The sequence below is a fragment of the Muntiacus reevesi genome, chromosome 7, assembly GCF_963930625.1.
Source record: "Muntiacus reevesi chromosome 7, mMunRee1.1, whole genome shotgun sequence".
NCBI classification, from domain to species: Eukaryota; Metazoa; Chordata; class Mammalia; order Artiodactyla; family Cervidae; genus Muntiacus; species Muntiacus reevesi.
In genome coordinates, this window is record NC_089255.1 from 9,264,564 (window position 1) to 9,283,750 (window position 19,187).

Genomic DNA, 19,187 nt, shown 5'->3' on the forward strand with positions numbered 1-19,187 from the left:
TGCCCTACACCATTCTCACCTGACTGTCCCTACACCATTCTCACCTACTGCCCTACACCATTCTCACCTGACTGTCCCTACACCATTCTCACCTGACTGTCCCTACACCATTCTCACCTGACTGTCCCTACACCATTCTCACCTGACTGTCCCTACACCATTCTCACCTGACTGTCCCTACACCATTCTCACCTGACTGTCCCTACACCATTCTCACCTACTGCCCTACACCATTCTCACCTGACTGTCCCTACACCATTCTCACCTCACTGTCCCTACACCATTCTCACCTCACTGTCCCTACACCATTCTCACCTCACTGTCCCTACACCATTCTCACCTCACTGTCCCTACACCATTCTCACCTACTGCCCTACACCATTCTCACCTACTGCCCTACACCATTCTCACCTGACTGTCCCTACACCATTCTCACCTGACTGTCCCTACACCATTCTCACCTGACTGTCCCTACACCATTCTCACCTGACTGTCCCTACACCATTCTCACCTACTGCCCTACACCATTCTCACCTGACTGTCCCTACACCATTCTCACCTGACTGTCCCTACACCATTCTCACCTCACTGTCCCTACACCATTCTCACCTCACTGTCCCTACACCATTCTCACCTCACTGTCCCTACACCATTCTCACCTACTGCCCTACACCATTCTCACCTACTGCCCTACACCATTCTCACCTGACTGTCCCTACACCATTCTCACCTGACTGTCCCTACACCATTCTCACCTGACTGTCCCTACACCATTCTCACCTGACTGTCCCTACACCATTCTCACCTACTGCCCTACACCATTCTCACCTACTGCCCTACACCATTCTCACCTGACTGTCCCTACACCATTCTCACCTGACTGTCCCTACACCATTCTCACCTGACTGTCCCTACACCATTCTCACCTGACTGTCCCTACACCATTCTCACCTGACTGTCCCTACACCATTCTCACCTACTGCCCTACACCATTCTCACCTACTGCCCTACACCATTCTCACCTACTGCCCTACACCATTCTCACCTGACTGTCTCTACACCATTCTCACCTACTGCCCTACACCATTCTCACCTGACTGTCCCTACACCATTCTCACCTGACTGTCCCTACACCATTCTCACCTGACTGTCCCTACACCATTCTCACCTACTGCCCTACACCATTCTCACCTACTGCCCTACACCATTCTCACTTGACTGTCCCTACACCATTCTCACCTGACTGTCCCTACACCATTCTCACCTGACTGTCCCTACACCATTCTCACCTGACTGTCCCTACACCATTCTCACCTACTGCCCTACACCATTCTCACCTACTGCCCTACACCATTCTCACCTGATTGTCCCTACACCATTCTCACCTACTGTCCTACATCATTCTCACCTGACTGTCCCTACACCATTCTCACCTGACTGTCCCTACACCATTCTCACCTACTGTCCCTACACCAGTCTCACCTACTGTCCCTACACCATTCTCAGCTGACTGTCCCTACACCATTCTCACCTGACTGTCCCTACACCATTCTCACCTGATTGTCCCTACACCATTCTCACCTGACTGTCCCTACACCATTCTCACCTGACTGTCCCTATACCATTCAAGTGAGGAAAACCCTCTAGTCATCAATATCCTTCAGTCCATGCAGTCATTCTCAACTACAAGTGAGGAACTACCCTTGATACAAGGCCACTTTCTTCCTCAGCTTCTATTTACTGTAGTAAGAGAAAAGATACAAAAAGATCAAAGGCATAGAAATGGAAAAGCATACCGTATGTCATGAGAGCCATGAATAGTCCATTGGGATTAGAACACAAGGGGGGTTAAGACTGGAAAGGTGGGTTTTGGACCTTTGAGCTTGAGGAGCTCACTGAACTCAGAGACAATGGCGTATCATTATAGGTGACTCTGACAGTAACCTGGCAGCTGTCTGGAAGGACTGGCGTTGGGGAGCTGTCTGAGGATGACAAATCAGCCATGTATGGGAGACACAAGAAAGAGATGACCTATAATGGTGATGGTAGGGAAAGAAGAAACAGGTATGAGAAATAATACACAAAATCTCTAAGACTTGGCAACAGTGCATACAAACAGGATGAAGTAGGGATCAAAGACAACTGTGGGGCCCCAAATCCAGGAGAACAGAAAGCATGTTGGTACCAAATGACAGATCATGTCTCTGGGTTTATTAGGTTTGGGAAATAAGCAGCTCCTAAGACGTCTAAGAAGCTGGTTTGAATGAGAAAATTTACAGATGTTATGGAAGTAACTCAAAGAAATGTTTCAGCTGATGTTACAAGAGTTAGTAAGTCTCACAACAGTAAAATGTAGAGGAAAAAAAAGACTAAAATTAATCCACATCGATTAATATTTTTGAAGAATGTGAACTGTGAAGTACTAACTTTGGAGCAATGTTCACACTTGGGTGTCAGAAGAGGAGTAAAAAGTGAAAAACAGAAAAATTAATGGGTTAGAGAAGTCAAAAGAAAAAGGATGAAGAGAGTTTCAAGTAGTAGGGAAACTGTCATATAAACAGATCAGAGAAGGACAAACTAAGAGAAGGTTCCTGGTTTTGGCGAAAGATTATGGTTGCCTTTTCAGAGAGCAGTATCTATAGGAAGTGATGGAAGTAGAAATCAATTTAAAAGGGACTAAGAAATAATTTGCAGAGTACATCATGAGAAACGCTGGTCTGGAAGAAGCACAAGCTGGAACCAAGATTGCTGTGAGAAATATCAATAACCTCAGATATGCAGATGACACCACCCTTATGGCAGAAAGTGAAGAGAAACTAAAAAGCTGCTTGATGAAAGTGAAAGAGGAGAGTAAAAAAGTTGGCTTAAAGCTCAACATTCAGAAAACTAAGATCATGGCATCCAGTCCCATCACTTCATGGGAAATAGATGAGGAAACAGTGGAAAAAGTCGCTGACTTTATTTTTTTGGGCTCCAAAATCACTGCAGATGGTGACTGCAGCCATGAAATTAAAAGACGTGTACTCCTTGGAAGGAAAGTTATGACCAACCTAGATGGCATATTAAAAAGCAGAGACATTACTTTGCCAAAAAAGGTCCGTCAGGTCAAGGCTATGGTTTTTCCAGTGGTCATGTATGGATGTGAGAGTTGGACTGTGAAGAAAACTGAGCGCCGAAGAATTGATGCTTTTGAACTGTGGTGCTGGAGAAGACTCGTGAGAGTCCCTTGCAAGGAGATCCAACCAGTCCATCCTATAGGAGATCAGTCCTGGGTGTTCACTGGAAGGACTGATGCTGAAGCTGAAACTCCAGTGCTTTGGCCACCTCATGCGAAGAGGTGACTTATTGGAAAAGACCCTGAGGCTGGGAGGAATTGGGGGCAGGAGGAGAAGGGGACGACAGAGGATGAGATGGCCGGATGGCATCACCGACTCAATGGACATGAGTTTGAGTAAACTCCGGGAGTTGATGATAGACAGGGAGGCCTGGCGTGCTGTGATTCATGGAGTCGCAAAGAGTTGGACATGACTGAGTGACTGAACTGAACTAAACTGAAGAAATAATTGCGTTAAGAAGTAGTAGCTGGAGAACATCTAGATTATTCTTCTAAACTCTCACTCTCACACATTCTCTCTGTCTCTCTCTTCCATTCCCTTCTCCTGTCTTTAAATGCTAGGAAAGACCTGAATGCTTTCATTGGCAGGGGAGGAACTAAGGAAAAAAAGAGACCGAAGGTGCAAAGGAGGTAGAAGACTATCAACTAAACAAATCCAAAAGGAAACAGGACTCTAAGTGGATAGGGATCACTTACTGTGAGCTGCAGTCAAAGATAAAGGAGGGTAAATTGAGACTGTGTGTCAGAGAGTAGAGAGGTAAGAGATACTCATAGTGAATGCCAGGTCAGTCTGCAGATAGTGGATGAGATCAGAGGCTTCAGGTAAGGAGTCACACCTGACCATTGATTTCTAACTAGAAAGGTATTTAAAAAGTTGGAAAAATGCAGGAGACACAAGAGTGACAAAATATTTTGGGTTCCTTTTAGCATTGGTGTTCTGTAACCCTAATACTGGTCTCTCAGAGAACGAATATTCAAGTTTAAAAATGTTAACACTAATGTTTTATATTTATATAGGGCTTTACATTGATCTTTCACATCTGATTTTTTTATAATAGCACCTGAAGGAAGCAGAGTAGGTATTAGCATTTCTACTTTATAGATGAGGAAACTGAAGCATAAAGATATTATCTTCCAACAAGGAGAACACTATACCTATCTCACAGGACCTCCATAAAACGAACTGTTTTCAAAGCCATATATTTGAGGTACCCCAAGGTCCCATTTTCACGCTCAGTATCTCTCAAATACATTGTCCAAATGAAAGAAAAGGCTGAGAGAGTAAAAGTATAGCTTTAGCTGGGCTGCAGATGTAAGGTATATGAATTTGTAGCACTAACATACTGTCATGCTAAATTAAGGTAAAGCACCCACCATCTGCCTCCATTACTCATACTTTAGAGTGGAAGCCACAACACGGAGCAAGGAGAACTTTTCTACAATTACAGTGTTGTCCATTATTAGAAAATTGGTACACTTGTAATTGCATGCTATGTTTCAAATCATTCAGAAAGAAATAAAAACAAAAAAATTGTTACAGTGGCTCTAAGGTGGAGAATACAAATTAAAACAAATAATCCTATAACCCGCCTGTTACATACAGGAAAGGCATTACAATATATAGAAAATAAACTATATAAGCAAAACACATAGACACAAAACTATCGACAATGTGAATAAAACCTGAATTTCTCAAGAGTCTTGGATCACTGCATTACTTTGAAATTTCATAATGATGTTCTACAGTAAAATATTTTCAACTACTAAGTGATTTAATCTGATCACTGAAAGTGACAGAGAAGAAATAAACTGAATCTCTGGCCTGGCGTACCTCTGTGGGATTCTAATGTCCAACACTGAATAGGTACTAAAGTCTGCAATTTTTCAACTTTCACAAAACTTCATTAGAATAACTCACTTGTACCCACTTGACAACTCTTAATTTCTTGCTTGGTTATTCTGAAAAACTCTCAGTTTCTAAATCTCTTTTATTTTGAATAAAATCTTAAGATCATTTTGTAATTTAATGTAAGTAGGAAATGAGAGGATATCCAACTAACTGAGTAGTTAATAAGAGGCCAGATTAATAAACCTAAAAATCTGTAAGATTTTATGTGAATTTTTGAAAAATAAAACCCCATGTTACATACTACATACAGACATAAATTTTAAATATAAATTCAAGTTTAAAATAACTTTTTCTATATTTAAGAATATTTAAAGACAGACAAATACTAGCCAATGTTTAAAGCATGTTTATTCTTTTTCAAAAATATGGTTATTCTTTAACAATAAATCTTGGATGGAGGAAGACAATTTTTACTTTGATGAATTTATTTTCATACTTGCCTATTCAAATGATTTATTCAAGAAATTCATGTTACTAGAACAAATAAATGAAATAATAGTGCATTAAAAACAAGCTGAATTCAATAAAAGTAAGGTGTGATCATACTTTCAACACATGGAATAATACACTTATTCATAAAAACCACTGCGCTTGAAACCGAGCACCACCACGACCCATTTATAGGATGGGAACAATAATTAAAGATCAAAAGGATACATATTAAGTCTGAATTTTGTATTAAAAAAACTACATTTTCCAATTTTCTTTTTTTTTTTTGCTGCTAAGCAGACAAGGTTTAGTGCTACAGATATTGTACTAAAAAACCATAATTGCTCTTTTTTTTTTTCAGCCGCACAGTGCAGCATGCAGGATCTTAGTTCCCTGACCAGGGATCAAACCCGGGCCTCCTGCAGTGGAAGCTTGGAGTCTTAACCAATGGTCCACCAGAGAAGTCCCTATAATCATTCTATTAACACAAGTGGTTCTTGCACTTGTTTTTAAATACATGTTACTGTATTTTTATTAATTATTAAAGAATGTATACTCTTTAATTAAAACTTTAAAAATTATTATCCAAAATGCCTGATATATTTTTTAAAAGTATATTAGTCTTAATTTCTTATGAAGCATGTACATTTATATTTCGTTGCTCAATACTACTTCTGTGGGGGAATAGTACTGAGTAAAGGGGAAGTCAAAGTCCCCTTTACTTCCCATCTGGCAAAAGCTTCCCTTGTTACATCACAAACAAGAACAAAAAAGGTCATACTCATAACACTGAGTTCTCTAACTGTGGTTGGAAAATGTGAAGTTAAAGAAGTTTCTAACTTCTCTGCAGAGTTGAGTTATGAGGGAAGTAATAATCTACACACACACACACAAAAATCAAAATAAAATCACAGGTGTGGATGAATGAAGATGGTATTTTAGTTGCCAGTGACATATTAAATTCCTTCCCTGCTTTCTTGACTTTCAACAAAACAAATTTTTAGAAATATTTATTCTTAATTGTGAAAAGGCTAAAGAATATTTACTTTCTGTTACAAAAATGTGTAATCTCTTACCTTAGTAACTTTTCTGGATTCAGATTCACTTTCAGATTCTGATTCTGATTCAGAATCTGAAGAACTCTCTTCTATTGAACTAGATTCACCACTGGAAGACTCTGAAGTTTTAGAGTTTTCTTTTTCCTTATCCACATCTTTAGAATCACTAATCAGAATAATAAAATTTGAAATATTAGATACTTACATAAAAAAGTAGTTAGAAAAATCAAATGATAAATGTTACCATTTTTCCATTTTGTGTATGAATCAAAATCTTTATTAGAGAAGTGTATTTCACTGAGAACAATTTCCTTTTAGTGTATAGACAGTAAAAATGGTTTTAAAATTCCAAAACACGTTAATGAAATAATAATAAAGACAGTATTATCTATAACTAAATGAATCAGAACCCATTCAAAACTAAACCATATTACACACACTTCAAGTGCAAAAGATCATAAAATAACACTAAATGACATCATAAGTAGAAAATAATTAATAATTAAATGTTTGATTTACTAGGACTACAGATTAGGTGCTACCATTAACAACTTCAGAAATACTTAGGCAGATTTTAAAATACTACCTCAAAATACTCATTAAAAATTTAAATACTCATAATCTACTTTTGCTAATACAGACTTGCATTTTAGAGATTATTCTGCCCAGAAAAAGATTTACATATGTTCCCAAATGTGACCCTTTAACATATACGAGAAAACATCAACCAGTTCAAAAGAGAATTCTTCTAACGTACTAAATTTTACTAAAAATGTAAGATAACCAGACAAAAGAGAGTTCTTCTAATGTACTAAATTTTACTAAAAATGTAAGACAATCAGATAAACACTAAAGTTTTAAAATACCAAATGATCAGACCTAAGTGCTGATGTTCATTTTGTTCACTCATTCCCTTATTTAACAGATATTCACTGACTGCCCTCCATGAGCTGGCACTATCTTAGGTGCTAAGAGTGACAGTGGTTAGTAAGATACAGATGATCTCCATCTTGCTCCTTTAGAGTCTACAGTCAGTCCATCGGAAGATAAAGAGAAGTTAAGTTGGCAGTGACAAGAAAGCATGGCAAACAGTAAGTGACAAAGTATACTGTGTCATGGGAATACTTGAAGGAGCATCTAAACAAAACGGACCAAGACTGGGACCCTTCCTAGAGGAAGAGACACATGAGTTGAAAAAGAGGAATAAGGCAGGAAGAAGGGAAGGGAAAAAGGTCTCCAGGAAGAGATAGCACACGGTGTCCTCTCAGGGGAAAAGAGATACCTTGTGATCTTTTTTATTTTCTCAAGTTTGAAGGTCTAACTTCTCTTTATTATATGTGCGTGTATGTGTGTATTGTTTTAAAAATCCACCTTGTGCCAGACAGTATTAGGCAATTCATAAACAATTATCTACTTGAGATGTTTTAACACATTCTTCCCAGGTGGCAGGAGCGGTAAAGAACCCACAGGCCAACGTGGGAAACATGAGACGTGGGTTTGATCCATGTGTCAGGAAGATCCTGTGGTGGAGGGCACGGCAACCCACTCTAGTTTCCTTGGGCTCCCCTGTGGCTCAGCTAGCTGGTGAAGAGTCTGTCTGCAGTGCAGGAGACCTGGGTTCGATCCCCGGGTTGGGAAGATGCCCTGGAGGAGGGCCTGGCAACACACTCCAGTGCTCTTGCCTGGAGAATTCCAAGGACAGAGAAGCCTGGAAGGTTACAATCCACGGGGTCACAGAGAGTCGGACACGACTGACGACTAAGCAGAGCACAGCTGTTACGACTACTAAAGGGTGGTTCTGAAGATGCTCAGAGCTCCTGAACTTTAAAAAATTATCACATAGCTATACTGGCAAAGTTTTTAAAGAAATTCTAAGAGTCAAGACGAAAACACCTGGAGAGGGTGAGTGGTGAGGCAACTGGAAAAATCGATATTTCCCTGAACTGATTTTTGTGGAGGAAATATGTGACTGCTGTTTATTAAATATGGAGTCATGGTAACATCTCAGAGCAGATGTAATTATATCTGATGACTAAAAAGCATGTTTTTTTTCTTCTCCTAGCAAAGAATGGCAATTTATTATCTCCCATGTAATGGTTAAAACATATACCTAAAATATAAGGTTTAGAATGTATCTGAGATTTCCTTTTATATAACAGACAATTTTTAAAAATTCAAACATGAGTTTAAAAAAGTCTGTTTCTGAAGAAAAAAATAATGAAACTAACACAATTTATGATTATAAGCTTCTAGCACATTGACTTTTGCTATCAGAAAAGGTACTTAGTGCTCTGAACAAAACTTTGCCTTCCTAAGAAACATTCTTCACAAACGAAGTAATCACAGATGGACATGAGTTTGAGCAGACTCAGAGAGACAGTGAAGGACGGGGTAGCCTGAAGTACTGCAGTCCACAGGGTCACAAAGACTCAGACATGACTTAGTGACTGAACAACAACAAATCACAGATACTCTAACATTAAACTAGAAGCACAGAACCTCTCTCTGAGAAAACCAAGCAACTGGCTTGCTGCAACAAGTGAATGATTCTGAGTATACTTAGCTTCTAGCCTCTAAGATAAGATTTTAAAGGTAAAAGTGTTATTTTGTTATGCATCACTCAATTTTGATGGGTAATTATTGTTTACCTTACTGCTTAGAGTTTCAGATGTTAATCTAATGAAAAGAATTTACTGGTAACTAGCTTTTTAACTTTGCAATGATGAAAAGCCTGTATTAATTTAACCTACAGATTTCATTTGTTCTGAACAGGAAAAACAATATAAATCACTTTTAAAATCATTAAATCCTGACTTAAATTAATAAAGTCATAATTAGGGCATTATGCTGTGTTTGTTATGGAAGTGGCAGGGCGAGCTGCTTTAATTACTGTCTGTAATAAAAGGAGCAGAGAGCGTACTGCGCCCCAATCAGTGCTGTCAGCCACGACTGAGCTGGGCTGCAAGCTCATCAACTGAACGGGCAGCAGGCTCCCAGGGAAAGGGCCATCGAGCCTGCAGAGGCCACTCTCTGACAGCAACGGGGAAAACAGACTCAGACAATCCAAGGTATTAGCCCCAATTACTCAAAATTTTAATGACACTTTAATACATGATAACATTGTTGATAATGGGAGATCTTAAAAAGTGCTAACACTTAAATATCTTATGACCGTCTTCCTTCACAGCCCCTGACTCTAATATTTGGATCATAATCTTTTTAATATAACATTATTTAGAAAAATCAATTGTCTTAGTTACATAATGGCAAAGTGTTGAAGGATTTAATTTTCACTCTCAGCAAAATTGCTGCAAAAGGTAATTAAGTGTTTCATACCAACTGCGTGATCACTTAACTCAGCTTTCCAAGGTTACACCAATTTTCAAAATGTAACCCCAAGATTTGTTCAAGTTCAAAATGGAAACTGAGCATTACAAGTAGGAGAATAATGTGAATTAGTATTTTAAATTAATATTAAAAGACTTAAAGTCTGTTTGGGGAAGTAAACACACACTCATTTTTTCACTCAAGTGTTAGACCAGGGGAAAAGACCCCAGAATATTTGTGAAGGGAATAACTCACCCTTTCCCTTTGGCTTTGGAGCTCTTGGCCGCTCTTTTCTTTCCAGCCTCTGACTCACTTCCACTCTCACTCGAGTCCCCACCGCTGTCCCCACTGCTGTCTTCCTCGTCTTCTCCAGTTTCACTTCCAGACTCACTCTCTGAAAAAAATAATAACCAGATGCTCTCTGATTTAAAGCCACTTAATAAATACAAGGGACAGAAGCAAGTATCAACATTCATCACAAATGAAATGAGATGCTGAATTTTAATGCAGTGGAGCCCACTTGACCCATAGTTTCTATTTCTGCTGTCTGGTCACTCAGACCTCCAGAACCCTGCAGCAGAGTGAGCACAGTGGGACTCCAATACACACAGAAGGAATAGTAAAATAATGTGAGCATATCTTGCTCCCCAAACCCACACATGTCTGAGCTACAGCAAAACTTTTTATTTAAAGACTGATTATGAGGATGACTCATCAGAAAAGGCCCTCATTTTGGGAAAGAGTGAAGGCAGGAGGAGAAGGAGATGATGGAGGGAGAGATGGTTGGACTGCATCACTGACTCAATAGACATGAGTTTGAGCAAGCTCCAGGAGATGGTGAAGGACAGGGAAGCCTGGCGTGCTACAGTCCATGGGGTTGCAGAGTCAGACACGACTGAGCAACTGAACAACAATAAGGATGATATAAGAATAAAGAAATAATTTTATTTCTTCTACTTATAATGGGAAATTTTATTTAGAGAAACAGAAGGGATTATTGAATCTTCTTAGGAACAAATTTTGAGAGAAAAGAGTTGTTCAAATCACCTTCAAAAATTCCTAAATTCAAAGGCAACAAAGCAAAATCACTAATCAGAAAGTACTTATTTTAGCTAGTGCAAGAGTCTTCCATAAGTCAAAGAAATGATAAAGTTACCCTGAGGAACTACACAGTTAAAACTTTTATGTATAAATTACGGCATACTAGGCCTCACTGCAGAAGTGATATATACAGCATATTTATGTGTATTTTAAACAGGAAGCATAATTTTTTGGTAGTTGAAACGATGACATGTGCAGAGTTGTATCCTGGATAAGAGGACACACTGTTTTCCTAGCCTATGCATCTGACGACATGTTCTCAGGGAGGAACATGTTGCTGTTGTTCAGTCACTGGTTTGTATCCAACTCTTTGTGACCCCATGGGTTGCAGCATGCCAGACTTCCCTGTCCTTCACTATCTCCCAGAGCCTGCAAAAACTCATGTCCATTGAGTCAGTGATGCCATCCAACCATCTTGGCCTATGATCTATCTGATGAAGTGTCCCCAGGGAAGAACATAACCTCTAGTTAAAATAGTATTCTAATAGGCAAATACCAGTATATACTCTATGAAGATTAATTTATGTATCACACAGCAAAAAGCTACGAATGCCTATATTCTTTTGGAATAGCTTAGAGTGATAAGTATGAGTTTTCAAAATGGAACGTCCACGTTCAAATCCTGGCCCTGCCACATACCAAGGTGTAAGACCTCTCTAGGTCTTGGCTTTTTTTTTCCAGCGAAGCTCCATCACAGAGCTGTTGTGAAGATTAAATGATTTGAAACGTGTAAAGGTGATTACAACACAACAGTGCTACCACATGGTAAGGCACTCATTGCCTTGAGCTTTTAAAATGTTCTTTTTTATCATTTCATAAGAAAAGAAAAAATTTATCATTTTTTTTTTTGGTTGTGCTAGACCTCTGTCTCCTTGCACGGGTTTTCTCGAGTTGTGGTGAGCAGGGGCTCCCCTTCATCGCGGGACAAGGGCTCCTTGCTGTGGTACACCGGCTTCAGCAGCTGCAACATGGAGGCTCAGCAGTTGTGGCATGTGACCTTACACCGACTCCGAGGCATATGGGGTCTTCCCAGACCAGGGATCAGACCTGTGTCCCCTGCACTGGCAGGTGGATTCTCATCCACTGAGCCATCAAGGGAAGTCCCATTGTGACTTCTTACAAAGAACAAAATTCATTTTACCCAAGCTTTAGAAAACAAAACCGTTGATTAAGGGTGTTTTGAATTCGTTGTGATGTCAAAGTTAAGCACACATACATGTTAACTTAGATAACTGGCTTAAGTTATAACCAAACAAACAAAAACACTTATAGCATGTAAGTTACTTTTCATGTTATTATGGGAGTTCAACATGAACCTGGATCCAGTTCACTCTAGGCATCATTTATTTAAATTTTCAAGTTAGGAAAATCCTTGAGGAAATTTGTCTATCTTCAAGAAGACATGTTCACTGGAAAAAAACTGGTATCTTCTAATGAGAAAAGTTTTCTCTTTCTTCTGGTAGCTAAAAAGGAACTCTTGCCATCCCTACTATATGTGTTCAGATAATGCCGTAAAAAGCCATAATGTTAATGGAATATTTCAAATACATACTGAAGAAGGCTAGACTCTAAATAGAACACGAGCTTGTGAATAAACGGGATGGAGACAAACGTCTCTATGAGACACTCTTAACTACACAACATATCTTTCTCAATGGTCTATATCATTCCTGAAATTCCATATTGTTAGCATTAACTGTTTGAAGTAATTTCCCCCATTTTTCAGCTTATTACTTCAGAAAATAATGCACCACAGATTTGTCAAATATTGAAAACAAAGGCTTACCAAATGTAAATTTATGTTTTTCAACACGCTAATGAACATCCCAGGCAGTGTGGGTTAGAATTCAGAAAAGCATGAGTTCTTTTTTCAATTCTATCATTTTTCAGTTATGGGTCCAACAGGCAGTGTCAAATAAAAAGCAGTTAGAAATTACTTTGATATGTAAATGAAAGGAATCATTTCAATCATATAAACTTCACTTAAACCTGCTGGTTCAATATTATGCTCTAGGCCTTGTTGCTCTATAGCGAGCAGAGCATATAAGCCACGGTGAACAAGGTTTTCCAACAAATTAAAAACCCACCACTGTCACTGCTGCTCTCAGAAGAGTCCTCTTCCTCCTCAGATTCGGAATAAAATTTCTTATCAGGATTCTCTTTCTTTGCTTTTCCTGCTGGGGTCCATTCTTTTGCCTGATTTTAAAAAAGTAAAAATGTAAATATCAACGAATTCTTATTAAGGGATCTAGTCTTCAGGCAGACTTAATCATTTGGAATACTCTGCAAAACCAGAAGGAAGTTTAAAGCTTCCGTAGAAAAGGCAACACTGAGAAGTCTTGGCATTAAGACTGATTCCCACTACCCCTAAGTAGAGAAACATAAACTCTCACTCAGAACCTATTATTTTAGATCCACAACCTTATATATTACATGTGATTTTAAATACTTCTGTATTCGTTGGTTTACAGAAGATTCAAGCTAAAGTGAGACAGTCTAGAAGAGAGAAGGGCAATAAGAGGCAGATACACCAAGAGCGGTAAGAGATTCAATTTCACAGCCTGATGTTCTGTGTGCTGTGCTAAGTCGCTCAGTCAGGCCTGGCTCTTTGCGACCCCATGGACTGTCGCCTGCCAGGCTCCTCTGTCTATGCAGATTCTCCAGGCAAGAATCCTGGAGTGGGTTGCCATGCCCTCCTCCAGGGGATCTTCCAACCCAGGAATCTAACCAGGGTCTCCAGCATTGCAGGTGGATTCTTTATCAGCTGAGTTACCCTGATACTGAGGTTTAAAAAAAAAAAAAAGTGACAATGAAAACATTTGGTGTAGGCAACAAACAGCCTGTAGCATCTCAAAAGCCTGAAGCCTGGGGTAATTCTTGACTTGTGTGTTTGTTATATCCTAGATACCTAATCCATCAAGAAAGTCTGTAGGCCCCTTGGTCCTTTACCACCTCGCTCAGAGCCACCTCTCTCTCTGATCACCACAATCGTCTCTAACTGGCTATCCGGTGTCTAGTTCCATCTCTCACCCCCACTCCAAGCTGGGTCAAAACGGCAGCTGGAATGATTTTATTAATCCCAATCAAGCTCCTCTTTCTTTGAAAAGGTCTGCAAAGGCCTCCCATTCACTTAGAACAAATGAAGCCCTTAACGATAAAAGTCTGCCAGCCCTACCTGACTCCTGCGGCTGCTCTCCCTCTGGCTCACTTCCCTCCAGCCACTCATCACAGTGTCTTCAAACACCCCATTCCTGCTTCTCCTTGAGGCCATTTCTCCAAAGCTGATCCTACTTCCAGCACCTCACCCCAGACGGCCGCATGGCTCATTTCCTTCTTTCAAGACTCTGTACAAGTGCCACCTCAGGGAGGACCACTCTACCGAAAATTTCAACCTCCCATGGAGGCTGATCTTCCTTTGCACAAATTTTTTTTTTTTTTGTCATAGCACTTATTACTTTCTAATATACTACAGTAGACAATTTATATATTTATTGTAATTGTCACTCTATCCCTGCAAGAACATCAACATCTGGAGAGCAGAGATGTTTGAATATTTTCTACACTGATATATCTTAAATGTGTCTGGCACAATAACTATTAGTTGGGTGACAGACTCTTAAAAACTTTAATACAGTGTATTGAAGTAAAATAAATTATTTTCATAGGTGTGACTTTGATTCATTAAGAAAAACTTAAATCATGTTTCATGCACTCTCCTTTAAAGGGCAAGGAAATGTGTATTTTATAAAAGGTCAAGAACAGTTGAGATGCATTTATCTATCACACTTCAGAGTTTTCCCTATGTGCCAGTCTGCTACCGTAACATTTGTTGTAAAGATATTGACAGTAAGACCAAGGTTCTTATTCAAGAATGGTTCTCAGCACTGGATGCCTGTCAGAATCACCTGAGAATACTTCTTTTTAAAATACTAATATCAAAATAAAAATACTAATACTAAAAATGCTAATGCTTGGGACCCACTTCCCAAATTCTGATTGGTCTGGTACAGGTCTGACATATTTGTTTTAAGATCTCCATATGAATATAGTATAAAGCTAGGTTTAAAAACCACTGATGTAGAGGGCTTATGGGCTTAAGATGTGTTGCTTACAAAGGTAAGCTTCAGTAATCTGGAAAATTACTATCTGGAAAATAATAGAAAAATGAGCAAAAATTACTCAAATATATTTGAGTAAGATACTAACATAAGATCAACAGTACTGCTTTCTATGAATGTTTAAAATGCTCTGTCCTCCAGATATGAATAAAGACAGTACTCTATAAACAAAGTTTTCCTATATTTAATAAACAGTAAAGTTCATATTTTTCTTAAATCCAAACAAATACATTTTTCTGCAGGCTAGTAAAATGTGCGTGTGGTCAATTTATGAAAAAAAACAAGTATTTAATTAGACTCTGGCTTTCAGGATAAGACTAAGTCATCATATAAGGAAAATCAGGCTCCTATGCTCAGAGGGGCATAATATTTTGACAGGGCCATAGATTCTCTATTCATGGAGTTTAAGGTTTTAAAGGGTAAAGACTAATAAGTATTTTAATTTTTGTTATGGTCTGTTATGACTATGATCATTGTATCATTCTTAGCAAAGGAAATAAAAGGGTAAAGAGAAGAGGAAAAAAAATAACATAGTACTAATTTGAAAGTTTCAATATAAGATAAAATATTGATAGTAGATGTGTTTATAAAGCAAAATAGCCTTGATATGTAAAACTGGGAGAAAAGGATTTTCTAGAACCAAGTAAAAACAAAAATTGCAAAGAATCTTAAAAATTTCCTAGTGTCACAATATATATAGTACCTAATATCCTGGAATGGATGGAAATGTGTAATACAAAGTGACTTCTAGTGTCAGTGTGACTAGGTTCCATATTGTTTTGACTAAAATATTAATTGTCTAAACTTAGGCTGTTATTCTTGCTAAGCTAAATTTCATAGTAATAAGATATGACCCTATAAGATGACTTTACAGTAAGACTAGGGTAACACATGTATTATGTGCATAAATACATTGATGTGAGTTTAGAGAGGGATGAGGCAGAATGAAAGGCAAGAAAGATTATGTGAACACTACTTTCTATACTACTGCAGCCAAATTTGGTAATAAAACTATATATGCTATTTTTATATTTAATTAAGTCTTTATAGTATAATTTCAAGTCAGTGTGTCCACAGACAAACAGACTGAAACTGTTTTCTGCATGGCATCAATGGAGAGTGAGTTTTTTCCAACCAAGTTCCCTCAGTTATAATTATTCTCCATAATAAGTTACCAATTATTAATTTCCACAATGTAGTCAGCACAATGAAAAAGAAATCAATTTGTCTCTGTTCAACTGGACAGGTGAAATGAATATAAGAAAATAGGTTATTCAAGTACTGTCCCTATAGGCAGTTAATGCTCAGAAGAGCACAAGAAAATGGACGAAGGCAGCCAAACCACCAATCTATCAGTCAATATAAGAACACTGCTGAGACCAAATTAAATTGCATGGCATTGCTATCAATTTCTGAGATGATATTTTTATTTAACTTTTTTTTTTTTTTTTTTTGGTGGATTGGGGCAGCAAGGAGGAGGGATAAGGGTAAAAGGAGGGGTAGGATAAAAGGATGATTCTACTTGGGCCAAAACATTATGTACCTAATAGTGAAAAGGGACAGAACCATGAAAACAACAAACCATAAAAAGAAATTAGGAGAGAATATTACTTACAACAAAGAACATTCTCTTTGTATTCTAGTATCTGACTAAACGTTTCATAAATAAGCCAATCTTTTTGAAGAATACTTAAGAGTAGTATGTATATTCCAGGAGAAATCACCAAACTTAGTTGCAAGGAGATATATGGAACTTGTTAGTTTTATATTTTAAAAAATAATCTCTAAATAGAGATAATTTGTCACAACCTGAAAACAGTGTTGCTAATAAATACTAAGGACAGTCCAGATTTGCAACAAGCTCAAGCTTCCTCTCATTATGTTATATAATAAAATGCAGTAATCTCATGAACAGTGGACTCAGATATGAAGTGGTATTCCAGTTCCATCACTAACTAGCTATGGGAACTTGGGCAATTTACTTAACTTCTCTGAACCTTGGTTTCGTCAGCTGCAAAACGGGAATAACAATAACCATCACTTATAATCATTATAAGGTTTAAACAAATAATGATTATAAAATATTATCAAAGAACACTACCAGGGTTAGTTACTGGTTATTATTGCTCTGGTCACACTCCAAAGCCAGATAAGTTTGAGTAGTTAAGAGAAACATACTTTTCAAAGGAGTCAAATTAAATGGCTATGCCCCAGAAATTTCCTGGCAGTCTAGTGGTTAGGATGTAGGCACTTTCACTGTTGTGCCCCACATTTAATCTCTGGTCAGGGAACTAAGACTCTACAACCTGCAAAGTGTGGGTACGAAATTCTTCTATTTAAAGTAAGACAGCTTTTTCCCCACTGTATAGGGAAAAGTCAGTAGGCAAGAAGATTAACTGACTTTCTCATAAAAATTATAGATAAAGAACAGTTATCTGAATCCTAGTTCAATATATGTGCTGTACTGGAAAGGCACCCAGGATGTAATACATAACTGTTCTTTTTATTAATTCTATTTAAAAAAATATCAGATATATTTCACATAATCAATCTCTAAACAATCAGAAGACCCCTCTCCTTATTTTTCCTGTTTATATAAGAAAGAAAGAGATAATATTAGGAAAGAACAAAAATTCTCTTATTTTAGTGGCCAGCATGTTATAAAGACCTAGGAAAAGAGTATTTATACAGAGACTTTTTTTTTAATGTGAAGCAATATGCTATTCATTAATTGTGACCTTGTTCAAGGATATTCTTGGTACATAATGCTTCCTATTTATATTTGGCTTCCTGTGAAAAAGGTTCCTCAGAAAAGCCAAAAGAACACTTTGTATGGTTTTTCTGGAAGAGATAGCAAAAATGATTTGGAAAATATTGACAGGAAGCTTATGAGTCTCTAAACTAAGTGGGAAAAGCTCAACTCAATGAAACTAAATACCTTAGAAATTGAATCTGCACAGCTACAAATGCAGTATCACAAATGTGGGTGGCACTGATGCAGAGAATTCAATTCTCTATTTCCTTGAAGAAAAGGAACAGTACATGTACAATGACATAGGAATACTACAATATTTAGTTCCCATAGAAGAAAGATATATCTAACACACTACATTTAGAAATACCAGAACAATTTTCAGTTTTCAACCCCCCAAAAAAGCTTTTATACAAAACAGTAGCTATCCTAGAATCTCCTACTGCTTGACAAAATTAATTTCAGAAAGGTCAACTTACCAACTCTATTACTTCTACATTTCGAACTGATGGGTCAGGCGCCATCTCTGGCCAATTAGATAATTCCAGGTACCCAGTTGCTTTGGCGTTGAGAGTGTGAGATAAAGTGCCAAGCTGGAAATGATCCCTATCTATTAAAATAAAGGAAAATATAAAATAAACAATCTGAGCTGCACAGAGCAGAGAACAAGCCTAATCAGAGCTCAAGGTAATTGGCATATTACCTCAAATGTCAAGGAATAAATATAAACTAGGAAACTCTTCACAGGTCAAAAAAACTGATTTCAGTCCATAGATTACAATAATCTCCCCGATAATGGTCAATAAAAAAGCTAATCAGTCAGTGTGTTTAGAGGTGTTGCTCTGATATGTAGCTTCTCTAAAAATTACTTTACTGTGAATATTAAGAATGACAGCACAGTTAAACAATCCATATACATGTCTTGCCACCAACACATTCAGAATTTTAATAGTTTTACTACAAAACTGAACTGCTTTTTATCCCTTTATAACAATTAAATAAGAAACAATATGAAAACCAAAGTATATCATTTGATTCCCACTGTAAGGGCTACTTGTGAAACTGATAAATTACTCCTTTTAAAAAGCTGGGGAAAATAAGTCAATTTCCATCTCTGAAAAGCAAACATACATAAAGGGATACTACTATGAAATAATTCTTTCTGGAAAAGTTTATGTTAGTGTACACAGAATATTTAATAACTCACTATTAAGGCGAATTATATATTCCTTATTAAACAAAGCTATCTATTTAAACCATAAATGAAGTCAAGGTCTGCAAAAACAACACAGCTTTTATCTATTGTTCAGTCAAATCATTTGGTTAAGAATAAAAGTCAGAAGATTGAAATTATTTAGGTAAATAAGGCCTATAAAAA

At 37.7% G+C, this 19,187-nt stretch overlaps 1 protein-coding gene across 2 annotated transcripts in view; it reads right to left on the minus strand.

Moving 5' to 3' along the window:
* Positions 1-19,187, minus strand: part of AP3B1 (adaptor related protein complex 3 subunit beta 1) — a 232,757-nt gene that overhangs the window by 81,699 nt on the left and 131,871 nt on the right. For both annotated transcript variants that reach the window (XM_065940360.1, XM_065940361.1), the window contains 4 exons: positions 18,289-18,419; positions 13,027-13,135; positions 10,094-10,232; positions 6,530-6,677 (listed from right to left, as the gene is read on the minus strand). In XM_065940360.1, the coding sequence (XP_065796432.1) occupies positions 6,530-6,677; positions 10,094-10,232; positions 13,027-13,135; positions 18,289-18,419 (527 nt within the window). The remainder of the gene's footprint in view (positions 1-6,529; positions 6,678-10,093; positions 10,233-13,026; positions 13,136-18,288; positions 18,420-19,187) is intronic.